The 23,549-nt window shown below is 40.7% G+C and overlaps 1 protein-coding gene across 5 annotated transcripts in view; it reads right to left on the bottom strand.

Moving 5' to 3' along the window:
• Window positions 1-586: 586 nt before the first annotated feature.
• LOC137323691 (serine/threonine-protein kinase tousled-like 1) overlaps window positions 587-23,549 on the bottom strand; it is a 180,469-nt gene continuing 157,506 nt past the window's right edge. For 4 of the 5 annotated variants that reach the window (XM_067987481.1, XM_067987479.1, XM_067987480.1 and 1 more), the window contains 7 exons: window positions 12,294-12,385; window positions 12,113-12,202; window positions 9,858-10,027; window positions 8,385-8,523; window positions 2,444-2,555; window positions 2,235-2,342; window positions 587-2,109 (listed from right to left, as the gene is read on the bottom strand). In XM_067987481.1, coding sequence (XP_067843582.1) covers window positions 1,933-2,109; window positions 2,235-2,342; window positions 2,444-2,555; window positions 8,385-8,523; window positions 9,858-10,027; window positions 12,113-12,202; window positions 12,294-12,385 — 888 coding nt within the window. In that variant the 3' untranslated portion in view covers window positions 587-1,932. Of the gene's footprint in view, window positions 2,110-2,195; window positions 2,343-2,443; window positions 2,556-8,384; window positions 8,524-9,857; window positions 10,028-12,112; window positions 12,203-12,293; window positions 12,386-23,549 lie in introns of all 5 variants that reach the window. The other variant, XM_067987483.1, reaches the window with a different exon arrangement.

Genomic DNA, 23,549 nt, shown 5'->3' with positions numbered 1-23,549 from the left:
ATTTGTACCTCAGCACCTTGTCAGTTTTCGTTCTTGTTTGTTTTGCCTCTTTTTCTTGTCTCTCTTTACGGCTTCCTAGAGTATATGTGATTGAGCAGTTTGTTCCCATATAACCTGGAAGAAACATTGCTGCTGTCAGCATCAATTTTATTTTATTTGTATGTCTGTTACAGCAACGTTGTGCTGATATTTATTCTAGAGGTTTGTCACCACTGTTTATGTCTAGCTCCCAGCATTATAAAAATGAAGAAAACACAGGCAGCAATACATTTACAAAACAACAGAACTGTAAGGACTATCAAATCTAATCTACATCTGAAACTGATAGCCTTGTCCCAAATTCAACAATAAAACAGGTGTTACGAGGAACAGTGAACAAAAGCTTTTTAGCTGGGAAAAACTGAACTGGCCGTTTGAGGCTCAACAGACACTGGAAATTGAGACCACATGCCACATCACCTACCAACTAAGAACTCATGGCCATGCTAAGCATGTGGTTTCCCCAGAAATGATCAAGCTAAGTATAACCTCTAATGTGTGTGGGGGATGCTTAAACAATGTATTTTCTTAGACAAAACAACCTGAATGAAATAGAATTTTGAATGTTTATTACTGGTTTTGGCTACACTCTCTACAGTATCAGCAGCACTTTTTTATTGACAGTTAACATTTTATTTACAGTGAAAACAATGTAGCTTTCAACACCAGCAACACAGGCAACAGCTTAATTATACAACATTAACAAAGCCTAGATGAACCAATTTTGTTTTGTTTCAGCGTGTACTAATTACATACAGGCATTCTATAGTATGGATGTAAAAACAAGCATTAAACTGTACTAAACAGCAAGATTTTGTATTACAGGAAATGGTTGTAATTTGTACAGCACAAGGCAATTGTTCAGAATTTAATGTTTCACATCATATATACCTACACAGAAGAAACCAATAATCCTGCAAACATGTTACAATCTCACTTGCATTTCCATTTTTTTCCTTTCCAAATAGTTGAATACCATTCGGAAATTATGTTGTCAAATGGGTCAAAGCTTATCAGTAAAATGGCCTGTTCCTCAAAACTACAAAACTTGCTTAAGATGGTCTTATTTAATACAAAATTAAGCCTTTACATACCTCAGTTGTGTGGATAATGTATGAAGGCCATATTATAATAACAAAAACACCAATGCCACCTAGCAGCAATGGCAAGCTCCATTATTGGAATTAGAGATCCAATTAAGAAAACTAAACAAATAAAGCCAGATTTTTATACAGCCTGTACAGAATCAAACTGCTGTAACTTAAGAACAAGGTAAATATAATGAAATCATTTACAACAATATAAAACAATGCTATTTTACTATTATCTTGCACAGTACATTCTACAGTTTGACCTATAAATACACCAGCTGCTTATAGTAGCTTCAATATGCAAATGTTCTTGTGCATTTTCAGGTTTTACAAGAGCCACTACAATCTCACTTCACATAATTTTATTTGGGTGGGCTGTTGTATTTCTTTGTGCTAAAATCATTTGTTCTGGCCTTATTTTAAACAAAAACAGTATTAAGTATTAAAAAATAGTCCCAAAGTGACTCATTAGGCTACTATATACAGTGTTCCCAAAAAACACAAGAGAATGAATAGTTTTCAACTTCTGAACACAAAGGCTGCTTGATGGGAGTACTGAGTTTTACAGTGTGCAGTACTTTGTAACAAGTGCAGCTCATTACTGTCCATGGTTCAATTCTATTTCAAATAAAGCAAAAGCGAAGGATTCAAAAATTGGTACATCTCAATCGTTTCACTGCCTCCCCCTTTTCTGTCTCTCTCGCCCCTCGCCCAGGAAAAAAAAATTCAAGTTGTACCATCCAGCTGCAAATTAGTCTGGAAAGAAGTTCTACAAGATGTGTCAGTTTGACTAAAATAAATCTTAATAAGAAACTATGCTTGACATGGGGGTAATAGGAATTGTGGCTGGCCCAGACATATGTAGATTTCCTGAAGAATTTGACCTTCGCATATGAGGGAGAAGGTAGGCATCATTAGCCAGCAGATGCACATCAAAACGATCTTCTTTGCGGTATGCTAGACAACGCCTAATGAATGCCTGGAACAACAGAAGCATTAGATTTTATACCACCTGAACCCTGACAATCTGTTAAAACAATCATAGAAAAAAAAATCACCCATTACCTAATAACATGTTTACATAAGAACACTGGGCACAACTACCTTTGCTTCATTGCTAACAACTGGTTTAACAGGAAATTGGACTTCAGTTGCTTTTAATATTGTGTTCTCCTGCAAGATGTCCTGCTGTGACTGATTGTGGCCAAATGGCTGAAAAAGCAGAACATTTCACATTAGATACATTTTTCTCAAAAAAAAACTAGAAACAAACACACCTGGATTTATAAAATAAACTAAATGAAAACTCTCACCTTACGACCATAAAGACACTGGAAGAAGATAACTCCTACAGACCAGACATCCACTTTGTTTGAAATTTTGGGTGGCTCTTTTCCTACAACAAAGCACTCAGGAGGCAAATACCTGTCAAAAAGGTAAAAAAAAAATTGATACCATCAGTACACAGTTTATTCAGATAAAAATTACAAAAAAGCTTTTCTACAAGAGCAAGCTTAACTGAGTTATGGTTTAACGAATACTATATTTTCATGTATAAACAAACATGGCACAGCTGATTAAGCAAATTGTGCTTTTGCCTCTTGGACTTGGGTATGAACAATATTAAGTTTCCCATCACTGCTGGTTGTAAAAGTCCTATATGAAATTCATTTGGGATGGTCTCCAAACTCATTTTCTAATGTTGCAATAAACTGACAGCTTCATTCAGAGACCACTAGAGATAAATGTGGGAAATGAAATGCTCCATTGGGGCAAAAGGGGTGGTGGAATTGATGTCAAGGCTCATTAATTTCGGCAGGACAGATTCAGCTTTGCCTTGAATCTGACCCATGCTACACCTTATCTTTAGTACAAACATTCACCGATGAAACGCATAAGGTTTCAAAAATCATCTTAAGCCACTTTTATTTTGATCTTTGACTATCAGCTTCTATAGCCCAGAATCCTGCAGCCAGAGTAAGGCAAAATGATTGGATTTTGTTGAGATTTATCTGTCAGGAAAAGCAGTTTTTCTACTTTGCTTTAGCACCTGCCACCAGTCTGACTTTGTCCAATAAAAGTATGGCATCAACGCAGCGTGATCTTCAACGGGGGCAGTCTGAAAATCCTTGATGTCATGATGTCATCAACAGATGAATTGTGGTTGTGCATGTACAGTGGCCAATTTGACATGGTTGCTGTGCGCGCACAACCTCCTCAAAGTACTTCATTGCAGGTTCAGAGGAGATTGGTGGCACAGTTGCAGTGTAAATTCCAGAGACAGCAGCACTCTGAGGCTGCTCTCCCAAGATCGGGCATGGAGTGTAAAAGTTTTTTTTTTTAAGAAGAGGTATTTGGAGAATGAATGAACTTGCATTAATATATCGTCTTATCACATCCTCAGCACATCCCGAAGTGCTTCACAACCAACAAATTACTTTTGAAGTATGGTCACTGCAACCGTGTAGACAAACGTAGCAGCCAATTTGCACACAGCAAGATGCCACAAATAGCAAGTGAGATAAATGACCAGTTCATTTGTATTTTGATGGTGTTGGCTGAGAGAAGAATGTTGACCAGGACACCAGAACTCTTTGCTTCTTTCTCAAAGAGTACTATGAGAACTTTTATGTTCACCTGAAAGTTTCATCTGAAAGATGCCATCTCCAAAGATGGAGCACCACTTCAGTGCTGCACTGAACTGTCAGCCTCAACATCCTGAACTTGGGCTTAAACAGAGACAAGTGTGCTACCAACTGAGCCAAACTAACAAAAGAATAATAAAAAATGGATGGCAACATCACAATCAACAAATAGCACATCCTTTTTTTGTCACTCTACAGGAATACTCCAAAGTGAAGGTATCATAATTGCACATTAAAAACAAATTGTACTTGGGAAACGACCAAACAAAATTAGATAAAGGAAAAATAATGAACTGTTCAATACAGTAACACAAAAGTTTCCTCTGAGACTGTATGCACTGAATATACCCAATTGTTTGAGATTTCAGGAAATTGAGCCCAAATGCCATTTTCTTTTTGAAAATCCTATTCAAGTCAAGAGATCTAAGATACAAGTAAAGCTTGATCTCTCAAAGATAAATCTAAGTGAATATTTTCTGTCTTTTGATTTGATTAATGTTATTACTTAATGCAGCATCTTGAAAGCAAAGCCCTTTCAAAAGAAAAACTAGCATCTAGCAGTTGCACATGATTTCTATGATCCATGCACTGGATCTCTGTTCAATGATGAAACAACCAAAGAAGGGTGCAGTGTCAGCAGGCACACTGGAGATGTAGTGGTCCTCATTTTACATGTGCATGGACTATTTGAAAACTGACATACTTCTTATACCTACAGGAGGCACGAAAGGAACTTTTTATAGGCCCCGACCAAATGCCCATGCGTGATCTCCCTGAGGAACCCTGTTTTTTATGTTTACATCATGGCTCCACATGCATCATTTGCTATATCAGTGTCTAAACGGTGAGCCAAACAACAGGACAATTTCAAGAGTCATGTTGCATGGACAAATCTATGGACTTAAAATTCCTGTTGTAGTAGTCTGGTCCAGATGGGATGCATCCTAGGTTGCTGAGGGAATTAAGGGTAGAAACTGTAGAGGTGCTGGCCATAATCTTCCAATCCTTCTTAGATATGGAGGTGATGCCAGAGGACTGGGGAACTGCAAATGTACACCCTTGTTCAAAAAAAGGCATAAGAATAAACCTGGCAACTACATACCAGTCAATTTAACCTCGGTGATAGGAAGGTTTTAGATACGATAATCCGAGACAAAATTAACAGTAACTTAGACAAGTGTGGATTAATAAAGGAAAGCCAGCACAGATGTGTTAAAGGCAAATCATGTTTAACTAACTTGATTGAGTTTTTTGATGAGGTAACAGAGAGGGTTGATAAGGGCAATGCAGTTGATGTTGGGTATATGGACTTTCAAAAGGCGTTTGATAAAAGTGCCACATAACAGGCTTGTCAGCAAAACTGAAGCCCATGGAATAAAAGACAGTAATAGCAGGGATACGAAATTGGCTAAGTGGCAGGAAACAGAGATTAGTGGTGAACGGCTGTTTTTCGGACTGGAGGGGGGTATACAGTGGTGTTCCCAGGGGTCGGTACTAGGACCACTGCTTTTTTTTTAATGTGACTTGGACAGGGCACAATTTCAAAATGTGTAGATGGCACAAAACTTGCGAGTGTAGTAAAGAGAGGGGGATAGTAATAAGCTTTAAAGAGGACAGAGACAGGCTAGTGGAATGGGTGGACACATGGCAGATGAAATTTAACAGAGAAATACGAAGTGATACAGGCAGGATGAGGAGAGGCAATATAAACTAAATGGTACGATTCCAGAGAGGGTGCAGGAACAGAGAGACCTGGGAGTATATGTGCACAAATCTTGTAGGTGGCAGGACACAGGTTGAGAAAGCAGTTAAAAGAAGCATACACGATCCTGGGCTTTATAAATAGAGGCATAGAGTACAAAAGCAAGGAAGTTATGTTGAACTTCTACAAAACACTGATTCGGACACAGCTGGAGTATTGTGTCCAATTCTGGGCAACGCACTTTAGGAAGGATGTGAAGGCCTTAGAGAGGATGCAGAAAAGATTTACTAGAATGGTACCAGGGATGAGGAACCAGTTACATGGATAGACGGGAGAAGCTGGGGTTGTTCTCCTTAGAGCAGAGAAGGTTAAGAGAAGATTTGATAAGTGTTCAAAATCATGAAGGGTTTAGAACCAGAGGACACAGATTTAAAGTGATTGGCAAAAGAGTCATAGGCAATAGGAGGAAAACCTTTTTATGCAGTGAGTAGTTATGATCTGGAATGCGCTGCCTGGAAGGGTGGTGGAAGCAGATTCAATCGTGGCTTTCAAAAAGGAATTGGATAAATGCTTGAAGGGAAAAACTTGAGGGGCTACAGGGAAAGATCAGAGGAATAAGACTAACCAGATGCTGTTACAAAGAGCCGGCATGGGCTCGATGGACCAAATGGTCTCCTTTTGTGCTGTAACCATCCTATGATTCTAGTGATCTTAATATTCTCAACCCATCCGTCCTCTCCAAACTATTGCCCAATCTTTAACCGTCTTTTCTGCTCTAAGGTTCTGTAATACACAGTCTCCCAAATCTGTATCCATCTCTCTCAAAAATCCCTGTCTGGATCCCTCCAGTCTGGTTTCCACCCTTCTCATAGCACTGAGCTGGCCCTGGACAAAGTCACAAACAACATGCTCTGTGATCACAACTGTGGTCTGCTATCCCTCTTTGTCCTCTCAGTATTTGATACAGTGGACCATACAATTCTTCTCCATGAACCCTCCTCTGATGTCCAGCTGTGTGTGAATGCTCTTGTACAATTCCATTATCTTTCTGAACATAGCCAGCTCATCACCAAAAGTCACCTCTGGAGTCTCTCAGGTTCTACATTTGGCCCCCTCCTCCTCCCATCTACAAGCTGCCCCTCAGCAACATGATCCATAGGCACGGTGATCAGCTTCCACATTTATGAAAAGTAAGACTTGCATTTATACATCACTTTTCATGATCTCAGGACGTCCCAAAGCGTCCCAAGCCAATGAAGTACTTTTTTTTTGGAAGTGTAGCCACTGTTGTAATGTAGGAAACGCAGCAGCCAATTTGCACACAGCTAGGTCCCACAAACTACAATGTGATAATACTCGCTCTCTCTCCCCAATGCCTCTCTTCCCTATCAGGAAGACCAGCCATTGCTTCAAAACCCAGCATTAACTCCACTCCCTTGTCACTTATTCCATTTCCAATCCCCAATCACTTGCTCCATGTCCCCAAGATACTAAATTTAAACTCCTCATCCTCAAATCTCCAAGGCTTTACCCTTGGAGAGTAAAAAGAAACACCTTGGCTAGTGAACATCTGCTTATCTCCAGTAATTGGGCAATATTGAATGGCAAGAATAACAGCCTCATGTAGATTTGGAGCACCTGACACCATTGGCCCAACTATGCCCAAGATCCGTACCGATTTAACCAATTCTTTTCTGAATTTCAGAAGGTCTAGTGAAACAAAAAATAATTAATTCTAGCCTAGAAACTCAGTAAAATAGAGAAGAGAAAACTCTATTCACATCCACACACATTTCTGATATTGGCAGATCTGACACCTTGATGAAGGAAGGAACTTGCATTTATATAGCACCTTCCATGACCATAGGATGCCCCAAAGCTCTTCACATCCAATGAAGTACCTTTGAAGTGTAGTTACTTTTGTAATGTAGGGAAACATGACAGACAATTTACGCACAGCAAGGTTCCACAAACAGCAATGAGCTAAATAATGAAATAGTCGTTTTTAGTGATGTTGGTTGAGGGATAAATATTGGCCAGGACACTTGAGGAACTCCGCTGCCCTTCGTCGTTAAGTGCCATGGGATCTTTAATGCCCGCTTAAGGTAGTAGACGGGGCCTGGGCTTAATGTCTGTATGGAAAGTCTGTGGATCAGATAGTATCAACCTAGATTATGTGCTCAAGGGAACCAAGGGATATGGGGCTCAATAGGGAAAGTGGAGTTGAGGTCGAAGATCAGCCACAATCTTATTGAATGGTGGAGCAGGCTCGAGGGGCCGTATGGCCTACTGCTGCTCCTATTTCTTATGTTTTTATGTTCAAGTCTCTGTAGTGGGGCTACATTAAAGGTGCTATATAAAATACAAAGTTGTTGTTATAAAGGTAATTTCGGCTCCAACACAAAAAAAGATTTTAAGAAAAAAAAAATCTACACAGACAACCTCTCTATAGCTAAGTTCATATGATGAAAGGAATCTCCTTTAATTAGAAATAAATCCTCCAGCAAATTAAGGTTAAAATGTAATGCAGGATGGTGGATCTATCTTAACACCTCATCAGTTCAGACGCAACGTTTATACAACAATTTTGTATTAACCTACTAATTCAAATTATTTTAAATCCTCAATCTTTTAATGCAACTTTTAATAGAGACTGAGACTAAGACTAAAAATTGAGTTTTTCTAAACAAAATGAAGCAGTGGTTACTATAAATGTCATGAGAACAAAATTTCTGAGAGTATTTGCAAGTTTAACAACTTCAATTTTATCAACCCCGGTTACTTCATGGCAGTACATTTCAAAGACCATTTTATTATCAGGATCCATATCCAAACAGAAACTCCAACCTGTGAATGAAACGATATTTCATGGACTCTGTCTGGTCTGAAACAATTTGTAGAGTTTACCAGTATGTGCCTGCTCCTTGAGATGTCAGATCCATTCCATCTACTGCATTATAATTATCATCATCCATAATTTTTGATAAGCCAAAATCAGTAATTTTTATTTCTCCACATGCAGTTCCGTCAACCAAGAGGATATTACCTAAATGCAAAATTAAAATACCTGTATTACCTGTATTTTACTTGAATACAATTTTAAAAAAAGTAAAACTGTTTTTATTAGTCTTTGGCTGCAAGCTCCTGTAGTGAGTCTCACATAGCTGGCAGCCACATCAAAATAAACTTACCAATTTTTTTTTTAAAAAAGAGTTGCAGCCAGAAATATCAGTTTTTAAAATGGCTTTTTCTAATTGCCACCAGTCTTCTTAGGGTCAGGAAATGTACTGCTCCAACAGCAGCAACGTAGTTTGGTGGTGACATCATAACTCAATGTCATGACATCACACACACATATTGCTCTTCTCTAGCGTCATCATGCAACATCATGGTGTCACTTGTCCACACAAACACACTGGCCAAAATGTCACAACCAGCTTGTCGTTTGTTCAGAATGCCAAACTTCTACAGCACAGCTAGTTTACAGGAATGCTGTACCAAAGGAAATGAGCAGCGCAGTCACCTCACTCTCCCAATTCCTTGGCTGTAATGTAAAAGCAGTTTAAGTTATTGCTAGCTTCCCCATATCATTTAGAAGGCAAATCTGAAGGTGGTACTGAGTCAGCCTAGGAAGGTCCCAGGTTTGATTCCTGGTCTGTGCACGTTGACTGGTACCAGGCAAAGAAGCATTAAGATATGTACAACTGGCATCAGCAACCCCTGCTGGGAAGTAGCACTGTGCATTTATATAGCACCTTTAACACCAAAAACACTTCAAGGTGCTTTAAAGAAGGGGGAGGAAAAGATAGGGGAATGGACAAAAAATATTCAGATTGCTATGCATTGCTCCCTGCTGGAAAGCACATGTGTGGACATCGAATAAAGACAAGTTTAGGATCAGCTGTGATGTCCCTGACAGTCAAATAGCTGACCATTACTCACTGTCTAGACTTGCACATTAAGAATGGCCACATACACATTATAGCAGAGGGTTATCAGCAGAAGTTGCTACATTCAGGAGAGGAAGGGGGGGAAAAAAAAGCAATCTGGATGTCTTTTGTCCAGATTATTAATATAAAGACTCTGTAGGGCATCAAAACAAATTCATCACACAATACATCACAGCATTCATATTCTTTCACTTTCTATATGGAACACAGCTTTGGACATGTTTGCAATTTATTAGGCATTAGTTTCGACTACAAATTGCATTTATTCTAATATTTTCATTAATTGATAAAAGCCAATCCAAAAACCACAAACCGCATATAATAATGTCCAATTACAAGTAAAAATACCTCAGACATCTGAACATGTCAGATCACAAGTTAGAAGACTGACAGACAGTACTGCTTCTTTCAGTCTGTGATGCAAACTTACCAGGCTTTAGATCATAGTGTATAATGGGAGGCTTGATCTCATTTAGATACCGCAATGCATTTGCTATCTGCATTACAATGGACCTGGCTTCCTTCTCAGACATCAGTTTGTGCTGCTTCAGATAGAAGTCTAAATCATTTCCTTCACAGTATTCTAACACTGTACAAAATCTAAGGAAATACAATTTACATTTTATTACACAACTCCTTCACCAGCACATTATGTAGATTAAAACTTTCTCTGCTAGTCACTCTGCGATTTGCTTGGTCTATTTTAACTATGCCCTTTTGAACTGTTCTTCAGCGGCTGGCTCCTGTAGTGCAAATCTCCCACAGCTGGTGGCTACATCAACATAAACCTGCCATATTTTTTGACTGAATAAGATGACCCATTTTTCAACTGGGTCTTCCTAGCTGCTACCAATCTTACTGGGGTTGGTGTTTTAGTGGTAACACCAAGAAGACACCATTCACAAACTTTTCCCATTATTTTGTAGTGACATGACGCAATATCTTGACATCACTACTCCATGCATGTGTACTGCCCAGAATGTCAGAACCGGCCTGTGCATGCATGGAATGTTGGGCCTCCACAATGCAGCTAGTTTATAGGCAGACTGGCTGCATTTTATAAAATAAAATAAAGGTGGAGGAGCTGCTCAGTTAACACACACTTGAGACCAAGGCTACAATATAAAAACACTTTATTTTAAGTAGTGCTGTTGGAAGTCTTGGTAAACTGCAAGTATTAGTTTTTGCAAGAGACAGTTTATTGATTTTGAAAGGAAGGAAACCATACTGCGAGTCTAATGTAGTTTTACTGCCATTTTGGAGATACAAATAGTGAACTTCCAATTTGCCACATATTACTGTCAATTTTGACAGTCCACATCAATGCTGAATAGCAGCACAGAAGGATGGTTGAATATTGAGGGTTCAGATGAGGTCCTCAAAGCACCAGACACCTCTGCATATTGAAACTAAATGCACTTTTACAATGGCACTTCTGTATTTCAGGTTGAGGAAAAGCAGCATCTGTGCAGTGTCTACCCACATTTATTTTGCTAAACCATAGAACTTTTGTATTCTATACTTCTAGATTTAAAAAAATTCTGTAAGGCCTTATAGCTACTTGTGCTCCATCCTTTAAGTACAGATAAACAGGTTATTAAAGACTCTGTACGCCACTTAAGAATAGGGAAAGGAAATACATCTTAAATGGTAGGATTTTGTGTCAAATTTATTCACATTTTTCAAAATTGAACTGCACTGCCCATCCATCCTATGTCCTCTGGCAGTCCTTACACAATCTTTGTCAACATTTGCCGTATCTTGTAATTTGGGGTCACTGGCAAATTTCAATATTGTTCCCTCAATTTCTAAGGCCAGATTACTTAGACATTAATAGTAAATAAGAAGTTTATCGGAGAAGAAGTTACATTTTAGGCACCCACCCCACAAATCTTGTACATCAATATGCAATGTGCAATGCAATTTAAAAAAAAATTAATACATCATGACTAATGCTAATATGTGGGCTTTGCAAAGATATGTAACAAATCTCATTAGAAATTTGCACTTGCTTGAACTGAACTGTTACTACACTAATAAGGGGCTGCGGTAACAGAATGATTACCAACTGGAACCCACTGGGATCAAAACCTATGCTATGAAATTCTGTTTAGTAAAACACCATGGCAGTGTTTTGATTTTTTCTTTAAGAAGATATTGCCTTTTTAAATAAAGACATTTATATTTTTTTCCTGCTTTATTCAACATGCGCCAATAAGGTTAGACAAACTGCACATAGGCCTCCACCGATGCCACACTAAAACTGAATCACACTATTAAAATTTAATTTCATTACAGCAGGAGAAGCCTCCAGCATCCCACACAAAGGAAATCAAACTTAGACTATGCAAATTTGAATGGGATCTGTTAAAACAACTCTAAACAGAATATTCATAAGTCCCTTTTGTACCTACAAACTTAAACTAAACTTTGAAATTATGAGGTTTATCTTCCTATTAGTTTACCTGTAAAATTGTAAGATGATTTTGAGGCTAGTCTTGAGTTAGTAATTTCCCCTTTAGCCTGACTGTACATACCCGACAGGTCCACTATGACATGCCCTTTTTTTTATATACAAGGGATAAAAATGTAAGCCACCAATTTCAGTTTATATCATGCTGAGCAGTTGCTTTTTCAAAGAATGGAACATATTCATTCTGAAATCACAAAACAGCATATACTTACGTGTCTGTATCCAGGGAGAAATAGTCATACAACTTAACTATCCTGGGATGATCCAGTTCTTTGTGTATTCTGTATTCTCTACATGCATGCCTAAAACCAACAATTAAAATAGTGCATATAATTCTACTTTGTTCCAAAACTACAGAAAATTCTATTTGCAGTTTTAAGGATAAAGACATACTTGTGATAGTTTTCTTTCTTTTCTTCCCTCCAGTTTTTGTTCAGTTGATGGATCTTCACTGCTGTATACCGCTGTTCAATCAAATCAAAGGCCTAACACAAAAAAATTAAAAAACTGTACTTGCAAATAAAGTTTGATAGCCTCTTAATTAACAGGATTTCAAAATGATATATGCAAACACATACTTCTGTTCCAGGGCTTCAAAAAAATCTTAAAATAAAAACAAAATTCAATTACACCATACACAGGAAGCACAAAGGGTTTTGAAAGGTGTACAGTACATGTTGAAAGGTATAGGAGAGATATTTTGTTGAGACTTAATGCCTATCAGTGTTATTTGCTAACAGTGAAAGCCATAGTCCCAAGCCGGCTTACTCAAGGGCCACTCTCAGGAATGCTCAGACACATTTGCATCACGGAGAAATGGGATGTGGATCTGCTCCTGAGATACAGCAAGCAGTGATTTTCATCATGTCACTGTGGACAGATTATGATTGGAAGTCAGGTACTTCCATACAAGAGCAAAAAAAGTACTGTAAGACCAAAATTCTACTAAAACAAATCGTATAGCTTAAGAGTCCTTTCAATTGCAGTACGGCTGGTGAAATGGTCCAACTTCAAGCAGCATGCCCTTGCAAGAGGAAGGCTAAAAACAGCACTGAATCCTAGGTAGGCAGGCTGTGAATTGAAGCCCAAAAATGCATGGAGCATCATTAAGTCTGCCAATGACCACAGAAGGTGGTGAACCAATAGTAGCTCCCAAAGCATTGTTATGAGAATTACTACTATGCCAAAATTACAAGAATCCTAAAAACCTCAAACAAATCACCCCGTAACCTTCTATATTCCAGGGAATACAAGCTTAATTCATGTAATCTCTCCTCATAATTTAACTCTTGGAGCCCTGGTAACATTCTGGTGAATCTGAGCTGCACTCCTTCCGAGGACAATATATCCTTTCTAAGGTGCAGTGCCCAGAACTGTATACAGTACTCCAGATGTGGTCTAACCAGGGCGTTGTATAGCTGTAACAAAACTTCCTCCCCTTTATATTCTAGTCCACTAGTTATAAAGGCTAATATTCCACTATCCTTTTTGATTATTTTTTGTACCTTATTACATTTTAGCAATCTGTGTACGTGGACCCCTAAACATCTTTGGACCTCCACTGTTCCTAGCTTTTCACCATTTAAAATACTCTGATCGATCCTTTTTTGGTCCAAAATGGATGACTTCACACTTAACTGCGATGAAATCCTTCTGCCACAGTTTTGCCCATTCACTTCATCTATCAATGTCTCTTTGTAATTTTATGCTCCCATCTACACTACTTATTATGCTGCCAATCTTTGTGTCATCGGCAAACTCGGATATATGGCTCTCTACTGTGTTATCTAAGTCATTATGAATATAGTGAATAGTTGAGGCCCCAACAAGATCCTTGTGGGACAACACTAGTCACTTCCTTCCAATTCGAGTACATACTTATTATCCCTACTTTCTGCCTTCTACCACCTAATTAATCTCCTAACCAGGTCAATAATTTGCCTTCAATTCCATCAGCTTTAATTTTAGCTAACAGTCTCTTATCGGATGCCTTCTGGAAGTCCATATAAACTTCATCCATAGACATTCCCCTGTCTACTAGTTACTTTCTCAAAAAATTCAATTAGCTTTGTTAGACATGACCTACCCTCACCTTTCTTAAATAATGGAGTTGCATTTGCAATTTTCCAATCTAAAGGAACAATTCCTGAATTGAGCAAGCTTTGGAAGATTATGGCTAAAGCATCTGCAATTTCCTCACCTACTTCCTTTAAAACCCTGGGGTGGAAACCATCAAGTCCTGGGGATTTGTCAGTCTTTAGTGCCATTATTTTTTCTAATGCTGTTTTCTTGTCTACGTTAACTTTAGTGAGTTCCAGTCCTTGATTCATTATTAGTTTCCCTGGAATATCAGGTACATTATCCTCTTCCTCTACTGTGAAGACTGACACAAAGTAATTATTCAACAAGTCTGCCATTTCCTTATTTTCATTTGCAATATTACCCGCAAGTTTTTTTTAAAGGGCCCACATTACCCTTGACTATCCTTTTTCTTCTAATATAACTGTAAAAACTGTGTGTTAATCTTGATATCCCTCTCAAGTTTCTCTTCGTATTCCCTTTTTGAAGCTCTGACTATCTTTTTTGTCTTCCTTTGCTGTTCTTTATATATCTCCCAGTCACCTGGATCTACACCACTTTTTGCATTTTTGTATGCTCTTTCCTTTAGTTTTACGTTATCTCTCACCTCTGTCGACCATTGCTGTTTTATTTGCTAAGTAGAGCTCTTGCCCCTTAGGAGTACATACTGGTTCTGTATTAAGCTAAATTCTTTTTTGAACACCTCAAACTGTTCATCTGTAGTTTTACCCAATAACAGTTGTGACCACTTTGCTATCGTCAGTCTCTGTCTCAGCCTGTTAAAGTTAGACATACCAAAATCTAGAATCTTAGTTGCTGTGTAAAGTTTCTCCTTTTCAAACCCAACATTGAACTCAGTCGTATTATAGGGAACATAGGAACAGGAGTAGGCCATTCAGCCCCTCGTGCCTGCTCCGCCATTTGATAAGATCATGGCTGATCTGTGATCTAACTCCATATACCTGCCTTTGGCCCATATCCCTTAATACCTTTGGTTGCCAAAAAGCTATCTATCTCACATTTAAATTTAGCAATTGAGTTAGTATCAATTGCCGTTTACGGAAGAGAGTTCCAAACTTCTACCACCCTTTGTGTGTAGAAATGTTTTCTAATCTCGCTCCTGAAAGGTCTGGCTCTAATTTTTAGACTGTGCCCCCTACTCCTAAAATCCCCAACCAGCGGAAATAGTTTCTCTCTATCCACCCTATCCGTTCCCCTTAATATCTTATAAACTTCGATCAGATCACCCCTCAACCTTCGAAACTCCAGAGAATACAACCCCAATTTGTGTAATCTCTCCTCGTAACTTAACCCTTGAAGTCTGGGTATCATTCTAGTAAACCTACGCTGCACTCCCTTCCAAGGCCAATATGTCCTTCCGAAGGTGCGGTGCCCAGAACTGCTCACAGTACTCCAGGTGCGGTCTAACCGGTTTTGTATAGCTACAGCATAACTTTTGCCCCCTTGTACTCTCGTCCTCTAGATATAAAGGCCAGCATTCCATTAGCCTTCTTGATTATTTTCTGCACCTGTTCATGACACTTCAATGATCTATGTACCTGAACCCCTAAGTCCCTTTGGACTTCCACTGTTCTTCAACTTTTTACCATTTATAAAGTACCCTGTTCTATCCTTTTTTGATCCAAAGTGGATGACCTCACATTTGTCTACATTGAATTCCATTTGCCACAGTTTTGCCCATTCACCTAATCTATCAATATCGCTTTGTACTTTTATGTTTTCATCTACACTGCTTACAATGCCACCAATCTTTGTGTCATCGGCAAACTTAGATATGAGACTTTCTATGCCTTCACCTAAGTCGTTAATAAATAGTGAATAATTGAGGCCCCAAGACAGATCCCTGCGGGACTCCACTAGTCACATCCTGCCAATGTGAGTACCTACCCATTATCCCTACTCTCTGTCGCCTTTCGCTCAGCCAACGTCCTAACCAAGTCCGTACTTTTCCCTCTATTCCATGGGCTTCTATCTTAGCTAACAGTCTCTTATGTGGGACCTTATCAAATGTCTTATGGAAGTCCATATAAATAACATCCACCGACATTCCCCTGTCCACTACTTTAGTCACCTCTTCAAAAAATTCAATCAGGTTTGTCAGGCACGACCTACCTTTCAAAAATCCATGCTGGCTCTCTGATTAACTGAAAATTCTCGAGGTGTTCAGTTACCATATCCTTAATTATAGACTCCAGCATTTTCCACACAACAAATGTTAGGCTAACTGGTCTATAATTCCCCGCTTTCCCTCTCCTTTCTTAAAAAGCGGAGTGACATGTGCAATTTTCCAATCTAGAGGGACAGTTCCTGAATCTAGAGAACTTTGAAAGATTATAGTTAGGGCATCCGCAATGTGCTCACCTACTTCCTTTAAAACCCTGGGATGGAAACCATCTGGTCCTGGGGATCACTGTTAGATAAATGTTATGATCACTGTTGGATAAATGTTCCCTTACTGTTAGATTATTAACTAAGTCTGGTTCATTATTCATTACTAAATCTAGTATGGCCTGCTCTCGTTTGGTGCTAGAACGTATTGCTCCACAAAACTATTTGGAACGCACTCAGGAAATTCACTATCTTTCTGACTTGAGCTACTCTGCCCTTCCCAATCTATATGAAAATTGAAGTCTCCTATTAAAACAACTCTGCTTTTGCTAGAAGCCTTTCTAATCTCTGAACTAATACATTCTGCCGCTTCAGGAGACCTGTAGACAACTCCCTAAACAGTTTTAAGTCCTCTCTTATTCCTCTATTCTAAGCATAGAGTATCCGCTGAATGCTTTCCCTTGCCTATATCCTCTCTTACTAGATTTCCCTATTGTCTTACTGTTATGGTTTAATTTGAAATAGTCTTCCAGGTTTACTTTTTCTATACCATTTACTATCTTATCTACCTCTAGGAGATACCCTCTTGGTTGCCTTTCAAGACTGAAATGCCCAAATTTCTCCAGTCTGGAATCTCCTCTGTGCTGCCTCCAGAGCTTGAATGTCTCTTTTGTGTCTAAGTTACCAGAATGGGAGACAGCATTCAAAGTATGGCCTGACCATACACTGTACAGTTTAAACGTAACTTTCTCCAATTCATACTCTACTGTTTTGGTATATAGTTTAACATTCTATATGTTCTGCTAGCTGCAGCTTTGTTGTGATTGGACATGTTAAGCAGAGTCTACTAATACCTCCAAATATCTCTCAACATCACTCTTAGCTATTTGCACACCATTCAAATGAGTACTAGTGTCATCCTTTTTTTTCTTCCTATGTGCATTATTTTACATTTGATATTATTCATCTGCTACCAGACTGTGAGGTGGCAGGAGGAGGAGAGTATTGAACAGTTTGGTCAACATCCCTCTGAGTTTGTATCACCAGCCAATTTGACCAATTTGCATTGAGGCTCTGAATCCAAATCATTAATGATTTTTTAAAAAAGCTAAAACCTGTTATTGAGATGCAGTAAAATTAGACAATTTAAAAAATAAACACCTCGTCTTTCAAGTTCTGAAGTACTTGCATCATTCGTGAATTTTATCAGGATGCAGCCCATTACTAGTCGTCTCATTCTGTAACCTAATATATTGTAATAAATTATTCAATAACTAAGCACGCACATTTTATGTTTTTCATTTATCTAAGAGTCCTCCCATTTTTATTTAACATTTACCAAAGATAGTCAAGTTGCACAATTTCTCTACACAATAAAATTACAAAAAATGCACCCAAATTCAAATTAACTAAGGGTTAAAACAACTTGCACAGCAAACAATTAATTTGAATCTTCACAGGAGGTTTTATCAAAATCAAACTGTAATTCTGACATGCATCCTAGAACAAAAATGAGAGTCACTAAGTTATTCATTTTGCAAATGTGATTATGAAATACATGGTTCAGAAACAACATAATTACCCATGTGGCATTTGATTCCTAAAACTACAATCAATTCAGTCCAAAACACAAGTTCAGTAACCAATAAAAGGGTTTCCTGACATGGGACTTCAGAGGTCAACACAATTTATTTGTTGAAAGACATTTATCCGAATGTCAACATGTAACATTTGAGATTTTAATATAGATTTCCTACAGGTTTACTGAAGTGCTGAACAGATACATTACACAGTACAGCATACAAATACTGCATCAGTTAAATGAACACTATCAGAAACCAATTTTTTATTGCCATTAATTCATTGTTAAATTAGTGAGGTCATATAAGCACACTAAGCAAGTATATGCACAGATTCTCAACTTCTGACAGCCATTCAATAAGTGCAGACATTCTTTTTTTAAGCAGCGCATTTCACATAAGAACAAAAGGAGTAGGCCATTCAGCCACTCAAGCCTGTTCCGCCATTCAATTGGATCATGGTGATCCGTACCTCAACTCCATTTGCTCCATATCCCTTGACACCCTCACTATTGATCTGTCTTGAAAATTTCTATTGACCCAGCATCCACATCTTTTAACTCAAAGCTATCACAGTTAGTCATTGACCTGAAGAAGTTGGTAAACCTGAATGACACCTAGGGTAAGAATATTGATTTTCTTATGTTGAACTTAAGATGTCTTGAGACAATTGAAACCAGCAAGATGATTAGTAGCTTGTTCAGTGATTACTCAAAGTTCAAAAATATAGACTAGCACCCTCATCAGCTTCAGATCATAACATTCGTAAACTATGCTTGGTTTACTAAATATGTTGCTACTTCACCAATGTTGTCACAAGAAATTCCCCCAGCACAAATGGAAGGAATTGCTGTATATCATTTTAAAAAGCACTTCTAAAAAAACTGGTTAGTTGAGCACATTGTTGACTAGCACCAGCTAGTACATTCAAAAACATATGAACTTTAATATGCACCTGTTTAGCATTCTGAAAATTTAAAGTGCCAGGTGAGTAGAGCATACTAACTGCACAGTAACCAGCAGGTGATACACTGAACAATACATTCCGATGACCAGCACTTCAGATGCACTCCTGTTTAAAATGCTGGTAGTGCAGGAACCTTTCTATCTGTGTTGAATGGTAAAGATACTCAAAATTGTTTCTCTAGTCATCTCACTGGTCTAAATTCTTGGTGCCGAAGACATACTCCATCCCACAAACTCCCATTATCTGGACCTCAAAGCCCCAAGCTGATTATTTTCTATTTGTGTGCCCGTCTATAAAATAAAGCAGTTTAATGATGCCTATCTGGCTTTTTTTTAAAATTCGTTCATGGGATGTGGGTGTCGCTGGCAAGGCCAGCATTTATTGCCCATCCCTAATTGCCCTTAAGAAGGTGGTGGTGAGCCGCCTTCTTGAACCGCTGCAGTCCGTGTGGTGAAGGTTCTCCCACAGTGCTGTTAGGAAGGGAGTTCCAGGATTTTGACCCAGCGACGATGAAGGAACGGCGATATATTTCCAAGTCGGGATGGTGTGTGACTTGGAGGGGAACGTGCAGGTGGTGTTGTTCCCATGTGCCTGCTGCCCTTGTCCTTCTTGGTGGTAGAGGTCGCGGGTTTGGGAGGTGCTGTCGAAGAAGCCTTGGCGAGTTGCTGCAGTGCATCCTGTGGATGGTACACACTGCAGCCACTGTGCGCCGGTGGTGAAGGGAGTGAATGTTTAGGGTGGTGGATGGGGTGCCAATCAAGCGGGCTGCTTTGTCCTGTATGGTGTCGAGCTTCTTGAGTGTTGTTGGAGCTGCACTCATCCAGGCAAGTGGAGTGTATTCCATCACATTCCTGACTTGTGCCTTGTAGATGGTGGAAAGGCTTTTGGGGAGTCAGGAGGTGAGTCACTTGCCGCAGAATACCCAGCCTCTGACCTGCTCTTGTAGCCACAGTATTTGTGTGGCTGGTCCAGTTAAGTTTCTGGTCAATGGTGACCCCCAGGATGTTGATGGTGGGCGATTCGGTGATGGTAATGCTGTTGAATGTCAAGGGGAGGTGGTTAGACTTTCTCTTGTTGGAGATGGTCATTGCCTGCCACTTGCCTGGCGCAAATGTTACTTGCCTGGCGCAAATGTTACTTGCCACTTATCAGCCCAAGCCTGGATGTTGTCCAGGTCTTGCTGCATGCGGGCTCGGACAGCTTCATTATTTGAGGGTTTCCCTGAAGCTGCATCTTTCTCTCCCATCTTCCTTCATGCCTTCTTCAAACTCATCTTATCCATGAAACCCACCTCCTGCTCCCTTAACCCACAAAACTGCTGACTACCCATCTTCCCTTCCTGGTCTTCATGCCAGCTGACGTTGTAAATAGTGCCCTCTCTCCCCATTCCCTTTCAAAACCGCAATAACATCACCCACCTTGACCCTTCTGCCCTTGCAAATTACCACCCCATCTCTAACCTCTCCAAAGTCCTTGCAGGTTGTGCCTCCCAAATCTGTACCCACCTTTCCTGCAATTCTATGTTTGAATTTCTCCAATCAGGTTTCCCACACATGCCACAACACTAATGAAATGACATTTTGGACCCAAGAAAGATAAATCAGAATATTTTCAAAATCGTATGCAAGTAGGAATAGTAGAGGAGCAGAGAGATTTGGGAGTCCAAGTACACAAATCATTTAAAGCTAGTAGACATGTACAAAAGAAATCAAAAAGGCTAATGGAATGTTGGCCTTTATCTCATGAGGGCTGGATTACAAAGGGGAGGAAGCTATGCTTCAGTTGTATAAAGCCATGGTCAAACCCAATCAGAAGTACTGCAATAAGTTTTGGGCACTGCATCTCAGGAAGGATATATTAGTCTTGGAGGGAGGGCAGCACAGGTTCACCAGAATTATAGATACACCAGGGTTTAGAGGGTTAAATTAGGAGGACAGGTTACATCAACTTGGCTTATATTCCTTTGAGTACAGAAGATTGAGAGGTGATCTGATTGAGGTGTTTGAAATGTTAAAAGAATTCAATAGGGTATATATAAACTATTTCCTCTGGCGAGGAACCAAGAACGAGGGGACATAATTTTAAAATTAGAGCCAAGCCAAATGGGGGGAAATCAGGAAGCACTTTATCATACAGAGGGTAGTGGAAATCTGGAATCCTCTTCCCCAAATGGCTGTGGATGCTGGGACAATTGGAGCTTTCAAGACTGAGATTGATAGATGTGTGTTAAGCAAGGGCATCAAGGGATATGGAGCAAAGGCAGGTAAATGGAGTGGAGGTACAGATCAGCCATGAACTAATTTAATGGCGGAGCAGGCTCGAGGGGCTACTCCTGTTCCTAAGACATCCTGTGTGACTGTAGTGCACTATCCCTTCATGATCTCTCTGCAGCCTTTGACACAACCACATGATCACTCTCCAACACCTCTCCCTCTATTGTCCAGCAATGGCTTTTCTTCCTGCCCGCGCACCGATACTGCTGGAGTCCCCAAAGAATCTATCCTTGGTCCTCCCCTCTTTCTCATCTATATGCTGCCCTTTGAGGATATCTTTTGAAGACAACTTGCTGCGTGAAATTTATTTTCCTCATATCACCTCTAGTTCTCTTGCCAATTACCTTAAATCTGTGTCCTCTGGTTACCGACCTTTCTGCCACTGGAAATAATTTCTCTTTAGCCACTATCAAAACCGATCATTTTGAACACCTTCATCAAATCTCCTCTTAACCTTCTCTGCTCTAAGGAGAACACTAGATACTGGATAGTGCAATTTTTTCCACTTTCTGTGCTATTGACCTTAAGGCCCCAGAGCGTACCAATTTGTAGCAGTTTTGTGTTGCGCACCAACCTTATTAGAGACTGCCCAAATTCATTTAATGTAAAATGCTTGCAACCAAGAGACAGGACATCTTCATTCATCTGTGCATAAGTACAAATTATAAAAAGAGAGCAATTCTTGATTTTCAGTTTCCATAACTCTTGACTGGTAGTATTTGTTTCTGCTCATTGATAGGTAGGTCCACCTGTTCTGTTGATTTATTTTGCTGTTTATGAATGACATTTGAACCAATCAGGTACAAGTGTGACGATTTTCAGGACTCAAGAAATTAATATCGCATGGTATTGCTCAAGGATTGTCTCAGGTCTCCAGCGTGGTTCAGATCATCAGCTACTAATATGGCCTATGCCTTTGATGTCACTGCTCTAAGTAGTCAAAGCCAGTTAATTGAAGCTACTGATAAATGGGGGGGGGGGGGGGGGGGATGACACCAGAGCGCGAGGGGTGGGGGGGGGGGGGGGGGGAGGATGACGCGAGGGGTGGGGGGGGGGGGGGGGGAGGATGACGCCAGAGCGCGAGGGGTGGGGGGGGGGGGGGGAGGATGACGCCAGAGCGCGAGGGGTGGGGGGGGGGGATGACGCCAGAGCGCGAGGGGTGGGGGGGGGGGATGACGCCAGAGCGCGAGGGGTGGGGGGGGGGGGGGGGAGGATGACGCCAGAGCGCGAGGGGTGGGGGGGGGGGGGGGGGGGGGGAGGATGACGCCAGAGCGCGAGGGGTGGGGGGGGGGGGGATGACGCCAGAGCGCGAGGGGTGGGGGGGGGGGATGACGCCAGAGCGCGAGGGGTGGGGGGGGGGGGATGACGCCAGAGCGCGAGGGGTGGGGGGGGGGGATGACGCCAGAGCGCGAGGGGTGGGGGGGGGGGGGATGACGCCAGAGCGCGAGGGGTGGGGGGGGGGGGGATGACGCCAGAGCGCGAGGGGTGGGGGGGGGGGGGATGACGCCAGAGCGCGAGGGGTGGGGGGGGGGGGGGATGACGCCAGAGCGCGAGGGGTGGGGGGGGGGGATGACGCCAGAGCGCGAGGGGTGGGGGGGGGGGGGATGACGCCAGAGCGCGAGGGGTGGGGGGGGGGGGGATGACGCCAGAGCGCGAGGGGTGGGGGGGGGGATGACGCCAGAGCGCGAGGGGTGGGGGGGGGGGGGGGATGACGCCAGAGCGTGAGGGGTGGGGGGGGGGGGATGACGCCAGAGCGCGAGGGGTGGGGGTGGGGGGGATGACGCCAGAGCGCGAGGGGTGGGGGTGGGGGGGATGACGCCAGAGCGCGAGGGGGGCGGGGGGGATGACGCCAGAGCGCGAGGCGGGGGGGGGGGGGGATGACGCCAGAAGTTGGAAATTTGTCTAACCTTTTCTTCAAATAATTTGAAAACAACTGAACAAAAATCACTAGAAACTGATGAAAAATAGTTCAACTACTCAAGAGTTATTCATGCATCCAAAGAAACTGGGTACATTGGAAATGCTCATACTGCAAATTGTGAATTCAGCTAATATCATAACTCTGGGCAAAAAATATTAAATCAAAACACAGGCTTTTGGAATAGGCTGATGCCTTGCATTAAAATACATTAGAATATTTTATAATCAACCAAATACAGGAGATAATAGTGATGGAGGTTTTGTGATTTTTCAAAATTCAACTAATTTATTTTCACTCCATTTAGGATGAAAATAGAGCTTTTTGCTCAACTGAATGCTTTCAGTATAATTCGAACGCCAACTAAAGCCACAACAGGTGTGCAATCTGTAGTCGGTCTCTCTCTCACACACACGCACAGCTTTTTAAAAAAGTGTTTTAAATTTATTCTCTAGCTTTTCTTTGAACAAATACAGTAACTTC

This window comes from Heptranchias perlo, chromosome 7 (assembly GCF_035084215.1).
Source record: "Heptranchias perlo isolate sHepPer1 chromosome 7, sHepPer1.hap1, whole genome shotgun sequence".
In the NCBI taxonomy this organism is placed as follows: Eukaryota; Metazoa; Chordata; class Chondrichthyes; order Hexanchiformes; family Hexanchidae; genus Heptranchias; species Heptranchias perlo.
Note: the sequence above shows the minus strand (reverse complement) of the source record. Positions and strands in the feature narration are given on the sequence as shown.